This window comes from Anoplopoma fimbria, chromosome 16, assembly GCF_027596085.1.
Source record: "Anoplopoma fimbria isolate UVic2021 breed Golden Eagle Sablefish chromosome 16, Afim_UVic_2022, whole genome shotgun sequence".
NCBI lineage: Eukaryota > Metazoa > Chordata > Actinopteri > Perciformes > Anoplopomatidae > Anoplopoma > Anoplopoma fimbria.
In genome coordinates, this window is record NC_072464.1 from 11434073 (window position 1) to 11453595 (window position 19523).

The following is a 19523-nucleotide window of genomic DNA, read 5'->3' on the forward strand; positions in this document are numbered from 1 at the left end:
ACTGCTGTCTCAAACCAGATTTTTAAACACAGAGTGCTTTAAAAATGGATTCATGCCATGTGATTTAAAATAAATGATACATAGAAAAGTGGTCATTATAGGAACAAAGTATGCCAGAAAACAATGGATGAGGAGGAAGAGCATAACATTGTGCCATGTCTCTATTCTCAGTTTGTGTTCCTCACATACATTCTTGGTGTGGCCTGGCTCGGTGTGTTCGGCTTCTCCGCCGTGCCAGTCTTCCTCTTCTACAACATGTGGTCTACCTGTGCCACCATGAGGTATCCCATGGCCAACCTCACCAACATTGACTCCATCTGTGTGGATGTTCGTCAGTACGGTAAGAGAATAGCACCCTGCAAGAATATTTCTTGTGTTTTTAGGGTATACACTGAGGTGGCTTAAAAAAGTACAATACTATAAACAAGAGGGTTAGGGGACCCCTTAAAACCAAGAAATGTCTACTTGTGAGCCCTCATCACCTGTTGCATATGTCTTCTGATTGTGACCAGTTCAAAGAATAAATAAAATAAATAATTGAATGCTCCAAATCAAAGCGTCATAGGCCGAGCCTATAGGTCAGGCTAAAGAAATCTTAATTCTACACTTAATACAACTTGACTGCATCTTTCATTACACCCTCCCTAACTGGCTTTCCATTATAATTAGGAATGATCTTCATGTGTAAAATTGGTGGAATGCCTTTTTTTTTTCTTTGTTTATCAGACATTTAGCAAGAAAAAATATTTTAATAATTCTGTGGTTTGCTCAATTCATAGTAGTGGACAGTTTGATATTAATTCACCTTGTGCAATGAAGGAAGTAGAAAGGAGTGTATATGAAAACTTTCCATTTCATGGCTGTAGGAATTATCCCATGGAATGCCACACCTGGCAAGGCCTGTGGATCTACGCTGGGTGACATCTGCAACACCAGTGAGGTAAGACGTTGTTTTCTAACCAAACACATTCCTACAAATTGCATAGATCTATCAGCAAATGGGAGCAGCAGTGCATGTCATGGAAATCAAGTTTTATATGGAAGAATAATCACTGTTTGTTATCTTTTTCCAGTTCTACCTGTCTTATCACCTATACATCGTAGCGTGCGCCGGGGCAGGAGCCACTGTGATCGCTCTGGTAAGCTTCCTTTCAGTCTCCCCTTCCTCTCCACTTAGTCCATCTTTGCACGGTTTGTACCGGTAGATCATGTGCCAAGTGCTCCTCTTTTCATTCCCATACCAAGGAAAATTACACACAGTCTTTTCCTCAGATCCAATTCCATTTGCTGTTTACCATTTGCATAAATGCACATGGCCATGTTTTTATAATAGGATGGATGAAAGAGAGCACAGTTTGGGCTTGCTTTTTGGGCCATAAAATAATGTAATTTCTAAAAGTCACAATCATGAGTTTTAACCACAAAATCACAAATAGGATTTTGTAAAATTATACTTTTTTTCCCTGAACTTTTTACTGCTGGAAAATGATTGGTCACTTTACTAACTTGTCAGAGTACTAGTGACAAGGAGGTCACCGGCATGTTCTCTTACAACCTTTTCTGTTCTCTTCCACCAGCTGATCTACATGATGGCTACCACTTATAACTTTGCTGTTTTGAAGTTTAAAAGTCGAGAAGACTGCTGCACTAAGTTTTAAACTGTTTTTAAGAGCACATACTCAATAGAGGCAGTTGCCACTGACAAAAATTGAACTAAAAAAACAACAACCTGAAAATAGGAAAACCATCTTTTCTCCATTAGTTATCACATGAAGTGTAAATAGCTCACTGTATGTTTCCTTTAGTATTTGGTACCCAGGAATATTGCTTGTCTGAGGACACCTGATGAAAGTTTTCTTAAGATTGGGGTGGTGTTTAGTTGGCTGGCTTGTTCTGCTTTCTTTGGCACTCACTTATAGGAATTTGTCACCATCAGATTTTATAGAAAATGTGCACAGCTAGAAATCCACAAATGGGTTATTTAGATGTGTAATGCTTGACCTGCACAAAACCTTACAGTATTTAGCTTGCATTAATGGACGAGCATCAGTCGACTGCAGTCAGAGCTGAAATGCGAATTTGTGCACAAACTCCTGAGGCACTTTTGGAACTCTATGTAAGATTGTTGCACAGGCTGTAATACACAATTTTAGAAATGATAAAAGTTGGACATGAGGCCATCAATATATATACACTGCACCAAGCACATATAGATGAACAGATTACAGCTCTGAAATTAGTCTGTGAGGACATCTGATTACAAATATAAAAGGTGTTCTCAGGCTTTGTTTTTGAATGCCATATTAGCAGTTTTGGTGACGATGAGTTCTAGTAATACATCTGTAAAAGGACCAATTAGTGCCTTCTCCTCATATTTTTTGTTTCTTTCCTTTGCCTTAAAATTTTGACACCCCTGAAACCATGAAGTGTTACACAGAAAATATTCAGTATTATATCTTTTGTCTCAAGTTAGATTCTAAACTGAACTAAAACCCTTTCATCAACTGTATTCTGTTGGTGAATATTATGGTGATCAGTTGTGTTTATTGTAGATTTAAAAGTAACTGCACATACCTAGCACAGCACACTATGAAGGGTTAGGCCAGTACCAGGGGTATACTTCTGCATGAGGCCCTAAGCCTCACTTTAATTTCATGCATTTTATAAATAAATAAGAAATTATCCTATTTTAGAGTAGAGTAAATGTGTGTTTTTTTTTCTATGAAGGCTGATGCTGGAAGAGCCTCAGCTATGAAGTTGATGTTTTGTTTCCTACATTTTCCTTTTATTCTTTCTCAAAGTGCCATTAAAGAGCCATTTGTTTTAATCTTAACACTGAACCTGCATGCTTACATTTTTCAGATTCTTTGATGCGTTTATAGTTACTTATACTCTATATTTCATATATTTAATTTTCTCTTAAGTTTTTTGAAGACTGTAGCTTTTACTTTCTATATAAAATAAACAATCTTTGTTTACAAAAGTATTCCGTACTTGGTCTATTTCTTATTAATCCTACAGCAGGATGCAGTACTGAACTGCATATGGATCAGGGTCAGATTCACAACATGTCATGCTTTGCACTAACCCAAAGCTTTTGCCGCTTAATACAACTCACATGCACAACCTGTGGCTCTCTTTCTCTTTACTCATCCTCACGCCTTAAAAGTGTCACTTCTGTAGTATTGTGCATAGCAAGGTAGTAGCATAACTCCAGTATTAGTGATGACTGTAACAGTAATGTTACAATGAGTCGTTTTCAGTTATGTCTTTTGTCAACCTTGTTTGTAAGGTCTTTTTTAAGAACTTAACTTTATGTTTGTGTATGTCTGTGAAGTACAAACTGTAGCTTTGACTCCTGTAGCTTGCTTTGCGTCTTTGACATGCTCACTGGCCATCGACCTCGCCCTTCTCTTCCAGATCCACTTCCTCATGATTCTCTCAGCAAACTGGGCCTACCTTAAGGATGCCAGTCAAATGCATGCCTACCAAGACATCAAAATGAAGGAAGAGCGGGAGCTGCAGGACATCACATCACGCTCAAAGGAATGCCTCAATTCCTACACATAAGGATACACACTCACAATACATACAAACACACACACACACACACACACACACACACACACACACACACACACACACACATACACATACACTTAAAGACACATAGACACTGCGGCCAACCACTGTGGCCCCTTTGGACCAAGACAACGCTAAGCTAAAATAACCTGCCAACTGCCCTAACACTGTGCAGTACTAACCAGGCTCCTAACAAACTAATGCATCAGTGTTGCTTTCTGCACTAACCCATCAAGAAGCGTTTTCAAACTGCTACTTAAAATGTAATTCATGCTTTTTTTTTCTGAAGGAAAAACAGAAGGTTTTAATTCAGATATTCATGTAGTGTTCGATTTTCTCTTGCCCTTTTTTTAAATCGTCAGTTTTTTTTGCTGGCAAAGCTTGAGACGTTGCACTATTCTCATACAACGCATAACGATGACATGTTTGTTTTACCGTCTTGCTCCGTCTTTTATTTCAAGGGAATATATAACATTTTACTTGTTTGCTCTTTTTTTCCAAATCGAAAATGCAGATTAATTATACACAACATGAAAGGCCTTATATTCAGAGTCAGTGTGTCACGTCTAGATAGCATGTCGGAAGAACCATCAAATTATAATGTACTGACACAAGGCTTTCACTAGACATTTTGCTTTAACTTCACAGTAAGGACAGTGGACCCAGTTCTGTAGTGATAATATTTGTGTTAATAATTGGCTCTAGATTCTAAATCCCATTGTACAGATAATTAAGTCACTCAGAACATTCATGGCCTCCATTAACACTACCTCAGGTGTGCACTTGAGCCTATGGAACAATTTAACTGGAACAAACAATTATTAAACTATGGTTTAAAATCCTTTTCATGATCACACACACACCGGGAGCTCCTCAACATCACAGTATCTTAGATGTAACCTTTACAGATAATGCCATGCTTGCTAAATGTGAACTGCAGCCAAAAATCAGACAAAAGGATATTCTATATTTAAAACTTGGTCCATGTATATTCATTAATACAAATGAAAACAGATCAAGGCAGCTTTTTAGCTGATTATCTATTGTAATATCTGATCATATATTGTAATATATGAAACAAAAATGACTTAAGAAAAATCTTATAAAGCAAGTGTAACTATGTCCCATGTGCATTGGTATTATTGAAAAACCTACAGAACTTAAAGTGTGAAAAATGTCAACTTGTTACAAGTCAGGATTCTCAGTTTTGTCTCATTTTGAAAGATTGAATTACTTAATTTTTCTTCTTAATTTTCTATTATTGCACCTGTTTTTATGTGCAATTGTTATAATGCTGACATAATTACTCATGTAATCTTTTATTTCTATTAGTTGAGTTACAGGGATAAGTTTCTTTGTTGCATGAAGACAACTGTTTCTGCAGTGACATGTGATGTACAGTCATGTATACTGACATCAGTAGTAGGCAGTGTTTGCCTGTTTCCTTTTTATTCTAAATGCATACAAATTAATCCATTTTATGTATAATTAGTTATAGTTTTTTTTTTCTTCAAGTCAAAAGGTATATGAGTCTTATATTAATTTGTTGCCTCATAGCATACCTGTATTTTCTATGAATGTCAAGGGCTTCCTCATGAATTACTGATGCTTAACTTTTAATTCAACTTTCAAACAATTAGTTGCAACACCAGTCATTTATTAAATTGTACGGCAATCTAAATGGTAAATTTAGCCAAAGTATGAATGCCATTGTGACTCTCTGCCCAGTGTTTTACTCAGTATCTGGGAGATGTTGTTGGACAAAACCTGCATAGTTCTCTGCAGGATTAATAGCCACAGGTGCACAATGGCCAAGGAGAAAGATGTCAGATGAACATGAAGCCAAGTTGCATCTCATCTTGTGTTTGTATGCTGTGTTTCCTGATGAATGAACCAAAAACTAAAGAATAAAAGCTACCTATCAATCACCAGGAGGACAACAATCCAGCATCCCGTCTGAAAATCCCATTATGACATTACTCAACTGGCCTGTTGACTGTTTTTATGAAAATAAAAATAAATTTAAAAAAAAGCTTCTCTCCGTTGTGATGTTGTTTACTTTTGTGTGATAGAAAGATCTTGTTTGGTGGTATACAGTCATCACAAACATTTTTATTTTTTTGAAGAATCCAATATGATTTATTAAAAAAAAAGGAGTAGGTGTAAAAAATATGACAAATATACATACGGAAAAGCAAAATCTTAAAATAAACAATAAAAAAACAGTACAATAGTGCAGAGGCGTGTAAAATTCATCAGTTTAAGATAGCACGTTGGAACAAGCAGCTCACCAGAAATCATCATCTTCATCCTTGTGTGAATATAATGCAACGCTGGGAACACAATATCAAGTTAATTAGTGGGAGCCTAGAGGGACAGAAAAAGCTAAACCAAAATAGTATTTCTCAATTAATGTATCCTTAAGACGACATTATTCCAGAACAAATAACATTGAAATTACCAGGAGATGAGAAACCAGGAAAGAAATTAAATGTTTTGGAAGGGGATTTTGTAGGCTTATATATTTATTAAACTTTCCTACAGTAACAGCATAGCTATTGGATTAGAAAACTTACATTGATGTGTTCATAAGCAAAGCCATAAGTCTAGTGGACTGTTTTTAGTTACCTGTTATCTCTCTCATCAGACAAACTCTTAGCCTCTGGGCTCGTATGTCCTGCTGCTTCTTCTCTTCCAGGGCTCTGAAACCCCCCCCACACACACACTCTGTTTAACACACAGGGCAGCTGCTATAAATAAAGTCACAAAAGAAAAAGTTTTGCAGAAGTTTGTGCAACTCACCTGTTCATGCTGCTTCTCTCTTGCTTCCAGGACCATCTTCATGTATTTCTCTAATGGATTTTCACCTTTAGACTCCTCTCCGTCAGCATCTGCCTCTTGCATCTGCTCTTCATCGCCTTTCTTAATTTCAGTTTCTTCTTCTTCTTCTTCTTCTTTTTCCAGTCCTGGTTGCTCTGTATCTTGCAAAAGCTGTTTAGCCATAAAAAGTGTCAATATTCATTTTACCAGGCCTCCCTGGTGAAGTGTTTTAAAATAACTTGCTTGATGTAAGATAATTATTACCATCTCTTTCTCCAGTCTGTTTAGTTCTTGCAGCTCCCGCTCTCTGGCCTCCTCTTGTTCCCTTTGCCTTTTTTCTAGTCTTTCCTTTCGCTCCCTTTCCCACCTCTGCTCCTCATCCTCCTCATCTTCTTCTTCTTCTTCTTCCCTAGCACATTCACCTGAGGCCTGTGGGTCTTCTATAAAACATAGGGATTGACATGACACGAATCAATTGTCCGTCATCACTTACAGAGGCAATGCACCCCAGAATGGCCACCATATATGAGAGATTCATACAGTCACACTGATGGTGTACAGTAGAAGGTGGCCATACTTGTCATTTGGGGTCACCAAGATTATGCGTCAATAACGGAGCGGGGGGGGGGGGGGGACTAACGACTCACCCGCCTGGCCTTGCAAGTCCATTGGGTCTTCTGGGAGGTCCTGTGGGCGGGGGACAGTGGGGCCGTCAGGGGCCTCCTCACAGAGAGGGATGGCAGTGTCCAGGAGAAGCTCTGGAATGTGGCCGGGCTCTGGAGGGAGACACGCACAAAGAGATCTTTTATGCTCCACCATAATGCAAAAGGGCCAGAGGACCGGCACAGAATACATAATCAGCTGGCCTTCATCTTCACCATTGTGTGAGGCCACTGAAAAGACACTTTGGAGGCCAGTCACACACTCATTAAAAAGCAGCCATTCCCAAATCAAAAAAACCTCCTCACCAAATATACTCCATTTTGTTACTGGGATTTTGTTTAACTTATTGTTAATGAAATTCAAGAAAGATAAATGAATAATAAAGTATGGCTTTTCCACACAGGAAGCAGTGAATTCTTTGGACCAAAAGAAAAACCTCCAGGTGTTGATTATAAAAGGGAATTGTGCTTTTGAAGTGGATGCCGAGATGGTTTGTCATCTCTGCTCCATGTCTTCCAGACAGTGAAACCACATGCAACAGAACTAAAAATAGTACTTTATGTGCCAACAAATTAAACATTCCCCTTTGATAGCAACAATTCTGCTCTAATACAATGACACAACCAAACAGCCTTTCAAATATCACTATACAGTATAAATCAAACAACTATTTTGAATTTGCAAACTAGAAAAGATCTAAACTTGGACTCACATTGCTAAAGAAAGGCTGCAGTTTATTAATACAATGAACGCAACACAACTGAGTTATGCAGTTGTGTAGTTAAAACAATAATAAAAATGAATAAATAAATAAATACTAGTTTAGAGTACCTGACAAAATCCCTGTGAGATCTTCTAGACTTATTTTCTCAGGCTGTGGGGATGACTCTGAGCTGGAGAACTCGGGGTGCAACTTTGGTGGACTGACAGAAACAGGGAACAAAAGTGAGGACATTAGTATTCACTATCGCTACGTGAAAGTGCATAAATATGTTGTAATGTCCTTGTCAAAGTGATGCCAGATGGTACCTGGACTGGTCTCGTGCTGTGCTCTTGAGCTGAGGACTGCGAGGTGGACTGAGCTCAGAGGAAAAGTCACCTGAGGTCGCCACCTCGTTGTGGGGGGCACGAGGGAGCTGTCCGTCAAACGACAACTCCGGAAACGCCATTGGAGACCCAACTGCTTCTATCAAATTTAAAGACTTCATTTTAGGCAATATCTTCATGGGATGAAGATTAGAAGCCAAAAGCTGACATGGAAATGTCGAGACTGACTGTTTTGAATGTTTAAACTGTGAGAGTATTTAATGTGCAGTATATGTGCGCTGCATATATAAAACTATTTTATTCTTTAATTCGTGACAGTTAAAAGAGCTTGGTGCATCTAATCCCCTTTGAAGTATTTTTCACGGGATAAAGCAATTTTTGAAGGTACCTTCTGCAAACTCTCTTTGAAGCTTTTTCCTGGAGGACGAGTGCGGGGTGGAGGACAGGCGTCTGGAAGGAAGGCTGTTTGCATCCTGAGGGTGTCTATCTCTTAGCAGAAGAGATTCAGTCAATGACTGGAGACTGGGGTCAGAGCAAACTGTGGACTGGTGTTGGTTATGGTCGTCTAAGAAGCTCACTCTTGGTTGTGCGGTTCTTGTGTCATAGGGTGCCGAGGAGAGGGTTCTGGTAGTACGTGGAGACAGCGGTCTCTGTGAGACCTTTGATGTGAGGGGTAAGTGGGTGTGTGAATGGTGAGCGGCTTGTTTTCTCAGAGGAGAGTCAGGATAATGTGAAGGATGTGCTCTTTGAGGGGAGAGAGGTCCTGGGGGAAGCATGTGTGAGATGGTGGAGCGCACTGCCCTCTGCTGGTAGTTCCTATAAGCTTCCTCCAAGGTCTCAGCCTCCCTCTGCAGCTCCCGGATCCGAGCCTTCGCATCTGCCACCAGCTCCATGTCGGAGTCTGGAGAGTCACTCCAAGGCGACTTATGTGCTCGCAAGGGCCCACCTGCTTCACAAACATCGTCATAACCCACTGTGGCCCTCAGCAGAGCTCGGTCCACATAGATGTCAGGGGGGACGAGCTTGTCCGTGCTGAGCTCCAGAATTGTGCGATCAACAAGAGATGGCTTGGGGTTACGCAGCACTTCATTTTCAAGAGCTGCCATCATCGCATGGATTACACAAAAAAGAAAAGGAAAGAAGAGAAAAAGCAAAGAAGAGGAGAGTTGAACACTAATACAGAAGACCAACCACCATTAGAGGGTACTAATCAGAAAAAAGGGGGTTGCTACAACTTTTTTCTAAGAAATCTTTACATGCATTCACAACTAGGATCGTGTTGCTATTACTATTAAATGGCTTCCGTTCTTGTTAATGATAAACGAAAAAAAAAATATTTTAGTAATTGAAAAGGGAGAATGTTTGAGGTTTATATTGTAAATATTACCAAGATAGGAAGCCAGTTTGTGAAAAGCAGAAATAAAGTTAACTATAGTTATATATTCTAACATTTATGACTGCATAGAGACGTGGCAGACACGCATGCCCAGTTATGGGGTACCTTGTTGAGTTTGGCGAAGCTGCATCTTGATTTCCTCACAGTGGTTACTCATCCACTGTGACCTCTCCTCACACTCTATCAACTGAGCCTTGAGCTGAGCACACCTCTCCACCTGCAGACAACAGCACGTCACACGAGGAGTTATTGTTTGCACACAGTATATAAAGGTCTGTGGGTCACCGGAAAACCCAGATTACACAAGAAATTCTCCAAGGTGAGACAAAACCATGTGAAAAAAAAAAATTAAAAAATGCTGGGATGGGACTAACCTCACTCTGGAGCTGTGCCTGCAGCACCTGTTTCTGGTTGTCAAACTCTTCCTTATCCAGACTGCCAGCGCTCTGCAGCCTCCGTAGCTCCATCTGCAAGGCCAACTGCTCCTTGGACGGCTTGCTTAAATCTGAAAGACGGGTTGTTGGTGTCAAAACATAATTTTAAAAAGTGCCAGTTCACTGTCTATACAGTGGGAGAGCTATCTGAGAAAAAAATTAATCCTCTGGGGATACACAGGAGTCTGATTTAGGGTGTCATAGGTTAGTTCTCCAGCTCAATGATTTGGCTGTATGGATCTGACCAGCATGAGAGTACAGCACATGGGGCTTTGTACCATGTTTCTGCCTTTTGTTAGTGATGAGTTAAAAGCGCCCCATCCACAAACAGTAAGAACACTGCATCCCTAAGACAGAGGTAAATGTTTGGTTCTCGTCCATGGGTAAAGGAAGCCCTCTGTCTCTGCTCCCCTTCCTATCCCCATTCCCTCACTGGTTCTTTTTTAGAGAGTTGTCTGAAGAGCTACAAATACAGCACACATTTGTAAGCAGGACACATTCAAAAAAGACTGAGCTGAGCCAGAAGCAGTGTGACAGACTAACATGAATGCTTCACAGTACACTGCATCTCCCACAGCTCACAATGAGCCCACACTCAAGCACTGTGAACGCAACATAGGAACTGGATTTATCTCAGTTATGAAAAAGGACAATTATTCTGAGGTACCAATTATCTAGGTTTAAAATAAATAACTCTCAGGTATTACATTTGCGAGTCACACAGTAATCAGTTACACATTATTGCTAAAAGAAAACAATTATCCCATCCAAGTTAATCCTCACCTGCATGGAGAAGCCGGTTCTCCTCTTGGGCCTCCTCCAGCTGTTTCTTTAGCAGTCGCAGCTGCCCCTGCAGCTCTGCTTTCTCTCTTTTCAAGCTGGGGTAGTCCCTCATGGCCTCCAGTCTTTCCCTTAACAGCTCCTTCTGTTGAGTCAGCAGAGCAATGTGCTGCTGTGCTGTGTCTAGCTCAACCTGGAAAACAACAGAGGAGACATGAAAAGAGCAGGCAAAATAAAGCTGGACTTTCAATTAATCTATTACATTGTGCATCGTATAATTACTTCATTACAGTATTTTATCACATCACACGGAATGATTAAAAGTTGTGTCTGAATACAAGCTAACACTGCTTAATGACCGGGGCAGTTTTGTGTTACCTGTAGCCGTCTCAGCTCTGAACATGCTCTGCTGTGCTCCTCTAATTTGCCGTTAATTACAACAGACTCTTTTTGGATACGAACATTTTCCACTGAGAAAAAAAAAAGAAGTAAACAAAATCAAACCAATGGGCGATAGAAAACCAATTAACAACCTTGGAATAATCAAAAATCTCACCTTTGTTTCGGTTTTCATTCTCGGTAAGTTTTTCGGTTCGCTTGATAAATTCATCCTTCAACTCAAGCTGATACCTAATTTAATAAAGAAATTGAAATAATATTAAAGTGATTTGTAAATAAAATCAACACAAACAATCTTGGATGTCCATGTGGCCTTTCCCTATTTAAGAGGGGTACATATTAACAGACAGGTCCCCTATTGTATGTTACTCCATAGTCACTAGCCAACCAGTGATGTAATAACAAATTATAAGCATAATAACACAGAAATTCACTTTTTGGACTTTGGGGTCCAAATATAGAATGTGCCCAATATCAATATATTTACTGACATCTATTCAAAAAGAAAACAAAGCACTCTGAGACTCATTGACAGCATTCAAACGGTTGGAACTAAAATATTTTTGCTGTAGAATTGAATCAATCGATAACTGCAGATTCCAATGCACATACGGAAACTGTTTTTCCTTTAAACCTACAAAAGAGTGAGCTCCTCTGTTCACAAAGTGAAAATTGCCCATAACAAGGATAAAAACATGACACATACCCTCAACTTGATGGATAAAGTGAACTAACAGAATTGAGAGAGAATGTATCAAATGAGATTGCACATGTTTAACTAACTGAATATGTCTAATTGGAGGTGACAATGTGAGCAAAAAAACAAAATAAAAATACCTGGAAAGTTCATTCTTCAGTGTTTGGTCGTATGTGTCATTCATAGTCTTCACTGACAGCTCTCTCCTTCTCAGCAGCTCCTCAGTGGTCTTGACCTTCTCCTCATGAATTTGACATGTCCTATCATTATACAAACACATTAACATTCTCTGTGTACTAGTAGTCACATTAAGAGAGCATAACATTGCCTTGCATACATGAATGGTAAAAAAAAAAAAGCCCTTACTTTTCAAAAGCCTCCGTTCTCATCCTCAGCTCATTCTCTCTGTTTCGCACTGTTTCAATTTCTTTCAGGACCGATTGTCTCTGCATATACACATTTTTTTCTTCAATCTAAAGGAGAGACAAAAACACAAGTCTTAGGTTTGAGTAATTGGAAATAATGCCAATGAATACTGTGACGCTGAGAGCATGATCTAAATTCACTTTTAAGAAATGATGATTTGCTGTGGTTTATCTTGAGAGAAAAAAAAAAAAACTGAACACAACATTACATTAGCTGTAATCTACCTCTTGTTGTTTTTGTAATCGATCAATGGCATTTTTCTCTCGCTCCATCAATGCCTTTGCCTTCATCTCGTAGTTCCTCTCCAGGTCTTGCTTCAGCTTATCAAATTCTTTATGAAATTTTGCTTTTTCTTCCATCTTTACCTTTGCGATTTCAACATCCTTAAAATGTTGCATCTTAAGAAACAAGACACAATGTTGAGGCCAGCAGGAAAGCAACATGATCACATATTAGCCACTCATAAAACGTAAAGCATTTCATATCAATAATGTACACCATAAAGCATTTAAACTTTTTACACTAGTGTTTGGTGCAGATATGAGTATGCAGCTGTTGTAGAAAATGTATGCTTTCATGGTAATTAACCTAAGAGGCCTTTGTGAATTCCTTCACCCTTGGCATGCTTCACGTTGGGAGGCAATAAACATATATTTAAGTAAGTCGAGTTTCATCTAAGTGAAGATTGAACTGTAGTACAAGTTTTTCTGCAACAACAGCTGTACCTCATACACTCTCATACAGTTTTTGATTCATTAACATTGCATAAAAATACACAAACCTTTGTGTTCATTTCCGCTTGCATCTGTGCTTCAATTTCTTTTCTATATGCCGCCAGTTTTGATTCGATTGAAAACCATTTGTCCCCACTGTAATTGAAGCTCTCATATTCCTTATCGATAATTTTCATCTTCTCAACTGTGTATGGAAAAAAACAAAAACATTACAAATTTAGGTTGAAAGGAATGTTTGTGGAGCATGATGCGACGCTTTATCTCATCATACCAAGAGACTCTCCACAACTTGCTGAGCTGGTTGTCTGAGTGTCAGCATCATGGCGTTGGCTGTGAGTATAATGGTGTGCTAGCTGTGTTAGGAGGCTGATCAGGAACCCTGCAAGACAAAGAGAAAATCAAGGACAGGCCTAAGGCGGCAGGAGCAGTTTTATTCTGAGAACAGTATGGTGCACATACCTTTATCCCTGCTGCCTTTGTTTGAAGACTGTAAACAATAAGAAATAACACTTTTATTACTAACAATATATAATTATTATTTATATTTGCAACATTCTACATGCCAATCATATTATTCATTACCAGGGATCTGTAAAGCGCCGATTCAGGATTAATTTTAAGAAGCTGAAGAAGGTCTGCTGTCATGACAACCTGCCAAAAATGGATCAGAGACCAAAATCTTCATCTGCTGTGAAGTTCTTTACACTTTAAACTACAGACAATTAGACAAATGCTTGTGCTTACCTTGTCTTTAGATAGGCCACTTTCAGGGCTGAACACAGAAAGGGTGTACTCATACCCCGAGGTGCGGAGATGATCAGCCACTATGCTGTTACAGGCTGAGACCAAAAGGGGTTCATATTTCACATGTACTGGTCTGGGAACTGGTTCTCCTCCTGTCAAAGGTGGGTGTTTTAACTCCTGGATGAGCTGATTCCTCAGCTGTGTCTGAATGAGATCAGAAGAGCAAGAGGGATGAAGACTTAACTCTTTAGACTCAAACAACAACAACAACAACAACAACAACAACAACAACAACGTGATCTGCACCACTTACTTTGAGTGTATCCAGCACTCCTTTATTTTTAAAAGTTTGATAGAGTCTTTTCCTCAGCTCATCTGGGGATAACGTGTCTCCCTCTGGTGAAGACATAGCGTAACTGTGGAGTGATGTTTGTGTAGATCCTGACATGAGAAAAACACAAGTAGATTAACGCTACAACGTCAGACCACAGAAGGGCACAGCTGCCGTAGAGAGCTGTATAACAACTACTTTCAAAGTCTTCTTACCTCGTGTTTGACTGTAATCACGCTGTATTATTAACACGTGATACAACTGGCATTCTGGGAATAATAACAATCTCTGTAGTTACCAGCCTAACGACCAGAGAGCGCGTCGTCGCCCCTTTACACCAGCTGTGCCTCTAGCGTTCAAACCCGTCAACGGACATGTCGGCTCCGGTCCCATGTTTATGACGTCACGAGAAAATTTGTTTATTATTATTATTTAATAATTAATAATGTATTCAATGCCGTAATAAACGTTATCTATGTGAAGCTGAGCTTAAAACAGCCGTGTTATATCAGATAACTAATAAAGATATTGGGCCGCTTGGCCATGTCGTCATCTCTGTGCGACTGTGTTATAGCTTCTCTCCAGGAAGTAAAATTAACAGGTAAACAAAAAGTCGACTGTATCAAAGTAATAAGCTTTCTGTTATGTTCTTATACTCTGTAAAGACGTGATTTGTTTATTTCAGTTTTTATTTATTTTAGTCTCAACTTAAACGACGTCTGCGGAGCACTGCGGCTTACGTTAGCCTGCTAGCGGGAAGATTCACCACCAATTGAGTAATATTAGACTTAATGTATGTAAAGATTGGATTGTTTAACCTGCTCCGTTGGTTTTGAATTGTGTTCAGGACAGTTTGACTCTGCTAAGACGACGGGAACACGATGTCTGGAAGCTTTTATTATGTCATGGTCGGTCATCAGGACAATCCTGTGTTTGAGATGGAGTTCCTACCAGCTGGGAAGGCTGAATCAAAGGTAACACTTTATTAATCACAGAAGCATGCATCCCAGTACACACCAGTGCAGTAACAGTGGTAAACAAATGTTAGTCATTAGCCTAGCCATATACCACAGCTCACTGTCAGGATACAATATATGAAGCTTGTGAACACACCACTGTGTTTAATGTAAGTGGTACAATGCCTTTATGGTTATTTAAATGGTTCACAGTGTCTGTTCGTGTATTACTTTGTTTCATAAGATTTGCTTCATTGACCACAGGATGACCATCGTCACTTGAACCAGTTCATAGCACACGCTGCCCTGGATTTGGTGGATGAAAACATGTGGCTGTCCAACAATATGTACTTGAAAACTGTGGACAAGTTCAACGAGTGGTTTGTTTCTGCCTTCGTCACTGCAGGACATATCCTTTTTAACTCTATTTGATTCTTCCCTTTTTATTGCCACACAACAGATTATACATAATTCTCTATAAATAGTGGTAGTCGCAATCAAAAAACAAACAAACGTATTGCTATGTTATAGTTTACTGACTGAAGAGACAGACAAAACCCTACATGTTTAATAAACATCTGTAATTTGAATACAGTTATGCAAGATAACTGAAACAATTGACTAATCGATAAGTGGTTAATTGTTTAGTCATTCATCAAAGCAGGCCAACGATTCTTTTAATCCAGCCAATTTAACATAAAGTTTAGTTGCATTTCTTTTGTACATTTCAGGAATATTGATCAATTCTTGATCAATTTACAATAATTTCATAATCTCAGTTAAATGATGCCATAATGAAATCATTGTAAATGGCACATCTTTGAGTTTTGGACTGATTGTTGAAGAAAAGTGACGATGTCAGTTAGGTTCAAGGAAATTGTGATGAGCCATTTTTCAGATAACAGAATTAATAGACAAAATAATCACCATATTGATTGATAATGGAAATAATTGTAAGATGAATATCCACTGTCATTATTTAACATGTTAGTTTGCAGTATGTGATTTTATCATCAGTCATATTGTTCTGTCATAACGTACTGTCATATTCAAGAAATTCATTGGCACGGCTTTATTTTCTTTAATTGTTTGCCGTACATATAAGATTCATCATGCTGCATGATGTGCGACAAGAAGATGGAATCAAAAACTTTTTTAATGATGTTTATGATTTATACATTAAGGTGAGTTGTATTCCATATGATTACAAGAATTTTAGGCACGAGTTAACCTTTGGTCTGTTTTATGCCTTCATTGTTTGATTTAAACCTGTTTTGTCTTTCAGTTTGCGATGAATCCATTCTATGAAATCAATGCACCAATCCGCTCAACAGCTTTTGAGAGGAAAGTACAGTTTCTTGGAAAGAAACATCTCCTGAGTTAATCACTGCATCCCATGCACAAGGATTTTATGCATCTGCTTGTCTATTTGTTGTGTATATACCTAACACATATTTGATGTCTTATATCTTTCTTTCTTGTTTCACAAATGAAAAATGTATTCAAAAAAGTTTCCTATAAAAAACATTTTCTTGTCTGATGTAGTTCCTAAGGTAATGTTTGTCTTGTGTTAGACTTTAAGGCTTTACAACTTCAACCTTTCCCCAGTGAGCTCGACCAACAATGGAAAAAATACATTTAGATTAATAGACACAATCTTGTGCTTTGTGATATCTACCGGTTTAGGTGTTATATAATTGCATTGGTTAAGCACCGCACAGCAGAATTCTAACATCCAGTTCAGTCCGAACCTTGGGATAACAAACAGACTTATCAGAGTTTGCAGGCTACAAAACATGCTTCAAGAGACAATTCTCTGGGGGTTTTATTTATCATTTGGCATTCCAGTAGTACAATTTTGAATGTAAATTAAATGTGAATGACAAACAGAGTAAATGAATGGTTCACCATTTTAAATATTAAGCCGTTGGAAAGACTTCAAACTGTTAAAAATGTTACTTAAGTGCTTTAAAGATCAAAATCATTATTCAAAACAATAAACCCAAAAAATGAAGAAAACTGTTCACTCAATCATGACCGCTCTTTCATTACACTTTCCTCAAGGCATTATTGATTGTTAAGGTAAAAACAGTTTACAAAATACAAAAGTTTCCAGAAACTTAATTACACCATATGCCATGCATGTTTACGTTGCTTCAATATTTATCTGCTGATGGGGATCTTGGCCCACAGCCGTAATCTATTCACTAAGCAGACTGTGCACAAACAATACCTGAAGGTGCATTAATCACGATAAGCCTGAATTTGTTAGTTACACATAGTAGTGACCTTGCTACTTCATAATTCACAGAAATAAGACTATTGGGGTGTATAACATATTTAATTATGCAATTATTTTCTGAATATAAATATATAGGCCATCACTGTCTGTATTATTTCATTCAGGAGTGACATTCAGAAACCCTTCGATGATCTCACTCCCAAGGTAGTACACATTTTAAGAGTCACGTTATAATTTGCCCTCATGACAGAATGGAACATTTAACCATTTGAGAGGGAAGTGAAACTTCTCAAATATTTGTCCTCTGTTCCAACTTGCTATGTTTTTAGTTCCCCACAGGTGGTCTTGGGGCAACACAAAATATAGTACATTTTTCTGCTACTCCTTCAAAGCCTGACTTTTATATTGTGGCAGAGCTACGTGGATGCTTCATTGATTTCATGTTTATTTGTAATTAGAGATGCATTTAGTGTTTCCTCTCCTCTTCAAACAGAAGTCCAACTATTAGCATGATTAAACTTCAACAGTACAACAAATCATAAAGCCAGTGGTATAATTAGTTTAAATAAGTTGTTACTACAGCATTGTAAACCTACAGCCTCATCACACAACAGGCATGACAGCAAATGAATGTTAGTGATAACTCCTGGATGTTATGAACAGCAAGTGGCAGCAGAGCGAGGCTTTCTGTGGAGCTTGACTGTGTCTGTGGGGATGAGGTGGTCCGTTCTTTCATCCAGTGCCAACACTCTACGCACTGCCTCCTCAAAGGCCACCGCTACATTGGTGGCATCCTTGGCACTGGTCTCATAATAGGGGTAATTCCCGTTCTCCTGGCACCACTGCTTAGCCTCCTCAGATGACACCTGCCTTTCTGTCACATCCAGTTTGTTGCCCAAGACCACGAATGGAAACTTCTCTGGCTCCTTGACGTCTGCATAGTAGATGAACTCCTTCTTCCAGTTGCCTAAGTTGAGAAAACTCTGGTTGTCATCTACACTGAAGGTGAGCAGGCAGCAGTCAGAGCCACGGTAGAAAGGAGTCCTCAAGCTGCGGAAGCGCTCTTGGCCAGCGGTGTCCCAGATCTGTAGGGTCACCTGGTGGCCATCTACCTCCAGTTCCTTGTTGAGGAACTCCACGCCAATGGTGTGGAAAAGGTGTGAATCAAACTTGTTGGTAACATAACGATTCATGATGGAGCTCTTTCCTACACCCCCATCACCCAGTAGAATGACTTTGAGCAGGGATGTCTTTGTTGTCATGGCTATTCAATCCCGATCGACCACTTTAAAATGAATCACCTAATGGAGAGATGCAATATGAAAGAGATATTTTTATTACCTGTATAACACTATAATAACATTTTGAAATAACATTGTGAGCAATAACCATTTTACTCCAGACACATACTTTTTGGGTTGAAATGTTGAGCCTTTTTATCTCACCCCTGATAGATGTTGGCCTTCTCCACTTGTCCAGATCATGTGCTGTAGACCCTGATCCTTGGTCACATGCTCATATGTTTAATGTTGTTATGAGCAGCCATTTACGTTCAACCAGCTGTAAAAACAGCAGTTTCCTGATTAACAGATGGGCCAATAGAGCAACATCTGCTTCTAGACGTTTAATACACTGTGACACAGTCTTACCAGATATAAAGATTTAGCTTGTTAAGATAACTCACACACTATTAAACTAACAGATGAAGCATACTAGCACACAAGAAGACCTAAGTCTGAACTGCAGGTATACCAGCTGGCTAGGCGTTAGCTAAGCTAAGCTAACATGGAAAAAGGAAAACAAGGCAACACAGCTGGAGTTAGCTTATTGAAACACACTGCGCTTATTACGTTTTCTAGCTCTGGTTTACCTGAAGGCAAACATGCTAGTAACGTACCTTAGACTTTGGGCCAAACAGCTACGAAACAACTGGTTTAACATGAATGCCTGTGTGTGACAGCTCTTCGCCTTTGCGTGACTCGAGATAACGTCAGGTCGCACCGCTTCCTGGTGAACCCCAAAGGCTCGATGCTAACGCAGCTAGCCGCTAACAAGCTAACGATACATGGGCGCCTCGGGTCATGTGACCGTGTCAGACAGTAACGACCAATGAGAGCCGAGGTAGCGTTTCAAGCCCTCACATCCATAGACTGCGTTTACAAGTTGAGTTTATATCGTTTAAAAGGCAATTGACATAATTGACATATTGCGTTAATTCATTTTAAGTCTATATTTTGAGTCTTTGTTTCTCTTCCCATGTTCTCCATCAGTG

At 39.1% G+C, this 19523-nt stretch overlaps 4 protein-coding genes across 9 annotated transcripts in view; 2 read left to right on the forward strand and 2 right to left on the reverse strand.

Annotated features, from left to right (window-relative positions):
- Window positions 1-5568, forward strand: part of gpm6bb (glycoprotein M6Bb) — a 28263-nt gene extending 22695 nt beyond the window's left edge. For 2 of the 4 annotated variants that reach the window (XM_054614835.1, XM_054614838.1), the window contains exons 4-7: window positions 172-340; window positions 867-940; window positions 1074-1139; window positions 3421-5568. In XM_054614835.1, coding sequence (XP_054470810.1) covers window positions 172-340; window positions 867-940; window positions 1074-1139; window positions 3421-3570 — 459 coding nt within the window. In that variant the 3' untranslated portion in view covers window positions 3571-5568. Of the gene's footprint in view, window positions 1-171; window positions 341-866; window positions 941-1073; window positions 1140-1577; window positions 2937-3420 lie in introns of those variants that run through there. The other 2 variants (XM_054614837.1, XM_054614836.1) reach the window with 1 other exon arrangement.
- Window positions 5569-5717: 149 nt separating this feature from the next.
- Window positions 5718-14412, reverse strand: ofd1 (OFD1 centriole and centriolar satellite protein). The gene is made up of 23 exons (XM_054615234.1): window positions 14269-14412; window positions 14036-14163; window positions 13723-13926; window positions 13561-13629; window positions 13438-13465; window positions 13250-13357; window positions 13026-13162; window positions 12469-12642; window positions 12185-12291; window positions 11959-12078; window positions 11279-11352; window positions 11101-11192; window positions 10726-10915; window positions 9883-10013; window positions 9614-9725; window positions 8501-9211; window positions 8095-8251; window positions 7897-7988; window positions 7050-7178; window positions 6667-6842; window positions 6385-6573; window positions 6211-6284; window positions 5718-5915 (listed from the first exon to the last, which is right to left on the reverse strand). The coding sequence occupies exons 2-23, from the start codon at window positions 14129-14131 to the stop codon at window positions 5870-5872; spliced, it is 3216 nt and encodes a 1071-aa protein (XP_054471209.1). The 5' UTR covers window positions 14132-14163; window positions 14269-14412; the 3' UTR covers window positions 5718-5869.
- A 179-nt stretch (window positions 14413-14591) lies between these two features.
- Window positions 14592-16546, forward strand: trappc2 (trafficking protein particle complex subunit 2). Of its 2 annotated transcripts, none has more exons than XM_054615510.1 (5): window positions 14592-14654; window positions 14901-15027; window positions 15274-15416; window positions 16106-16193; window positions 16295-16546. In XM_054615510.1, exons 2-5 carry the CDS (start codon window positions 14935-14937, stop codon window positions 16391-16393), a joined length of 423 nt encoding a protein of 140 aa, XP_054471485.1. In that variant the 5' UTR covers window positions 14592-14654; window positions 14901-14934; the 3' UTR covers window positions 16394-16546. The 2 variants fall into 2 exon arrangements, with proteins under 2 accessions (XP_054471485.1, XP_054471486.1); XM_054615511.1 differs by lacking the exon at window positions 14592-14654 and adding an exon at window positions 14660-14680.
- A 270-nt stretch (window positions 16547-16816) lies between these two features.
- Window positions 16817-19305, reverse strand: rab9a (RAB9A, member RAS oncogene family). Of its 2 annotated transcripts, none has more exons than XM_054614862.1 (3): window positions 19149-19305; window positions 18662-18811; window positions 16817-18552 (listed from the first exon to the last, which is right to left on the reverse strand). In XM_054614862.1, exon 3 carries the CDS (start codon window positions 18511-18513, stop codon window positions 17905-17907), a length of 609 nt encoding a protein of 202 aa, XP_054470837.1. In that variant the 5' UTR covers window positions 18514-18552; window positions 18662-18811; window positions 19149-19305; the 3' UTR covers window positions 16817-17904. The 2 variants fall into 2 exon arrangements, with proteins under 2 accessions (XP_054470837.1, XP_054470836.1); XM_054614861.1 differs by having other exon boundaries at window positions 18697-18811; window positions 19149-19304.
- Between the last annotated feature and the right edge of the window lie 218 nt (window positions 19306-19523).

Excerpts from the sequence above, each read along its gene's own strand:
- ofd1 (XM_054615234.1), bottom strand. The coding sequence starts at position 14,131 with ATGTCTTCACCAGAGGGAGACACGTTATCCCCAGATGAGCTGAGGAAA. Across the intron at positions 12,079-12,184 it reads AGAACGGAGGCTTTTGAAAA|GACATGTCAAATTCATGAGG; the intron begins GTAAGGGCTTTT and ends GTATAATGATAG. Across the intron at positions 5,916-6,210 it reads TCTGATGAGAGAGATAACAG|CGTTGCATTATATTCACACA; the intron begins GTAACTAAAAAC and ends TTGTGTTCCCAG.
- trappc2 (XM_054615510.1), top strand. The coding sequence starts at position 14,935 with ATGTCTGGAAGCTTTTATTATGTCATGGTCGGTCATCAGGACAATCCT. Across the intron at positions 15,028-15,273 it reads CTGGGAAGGCTGAATCAAAG|GATGACCATCGTCACTTGAA; the intron begins GTAACACTTTAT and ends CATTGACCACAG. Across the intron at positions 16,194-16,294 it reads TTTATGATTTATACATTAAG|TTTGCGATGAATCCATTCTA; the intron begins GTGAGTTGTATT and ends TTTGTCTTTCAG.
- rab9a (XM_054614862.1), bottom strand. The coding sequence starts at position 18,513 with ATGACAACAAAGACATCCCTGCTCAAAGTCATTCTACTGGGTGATGGG.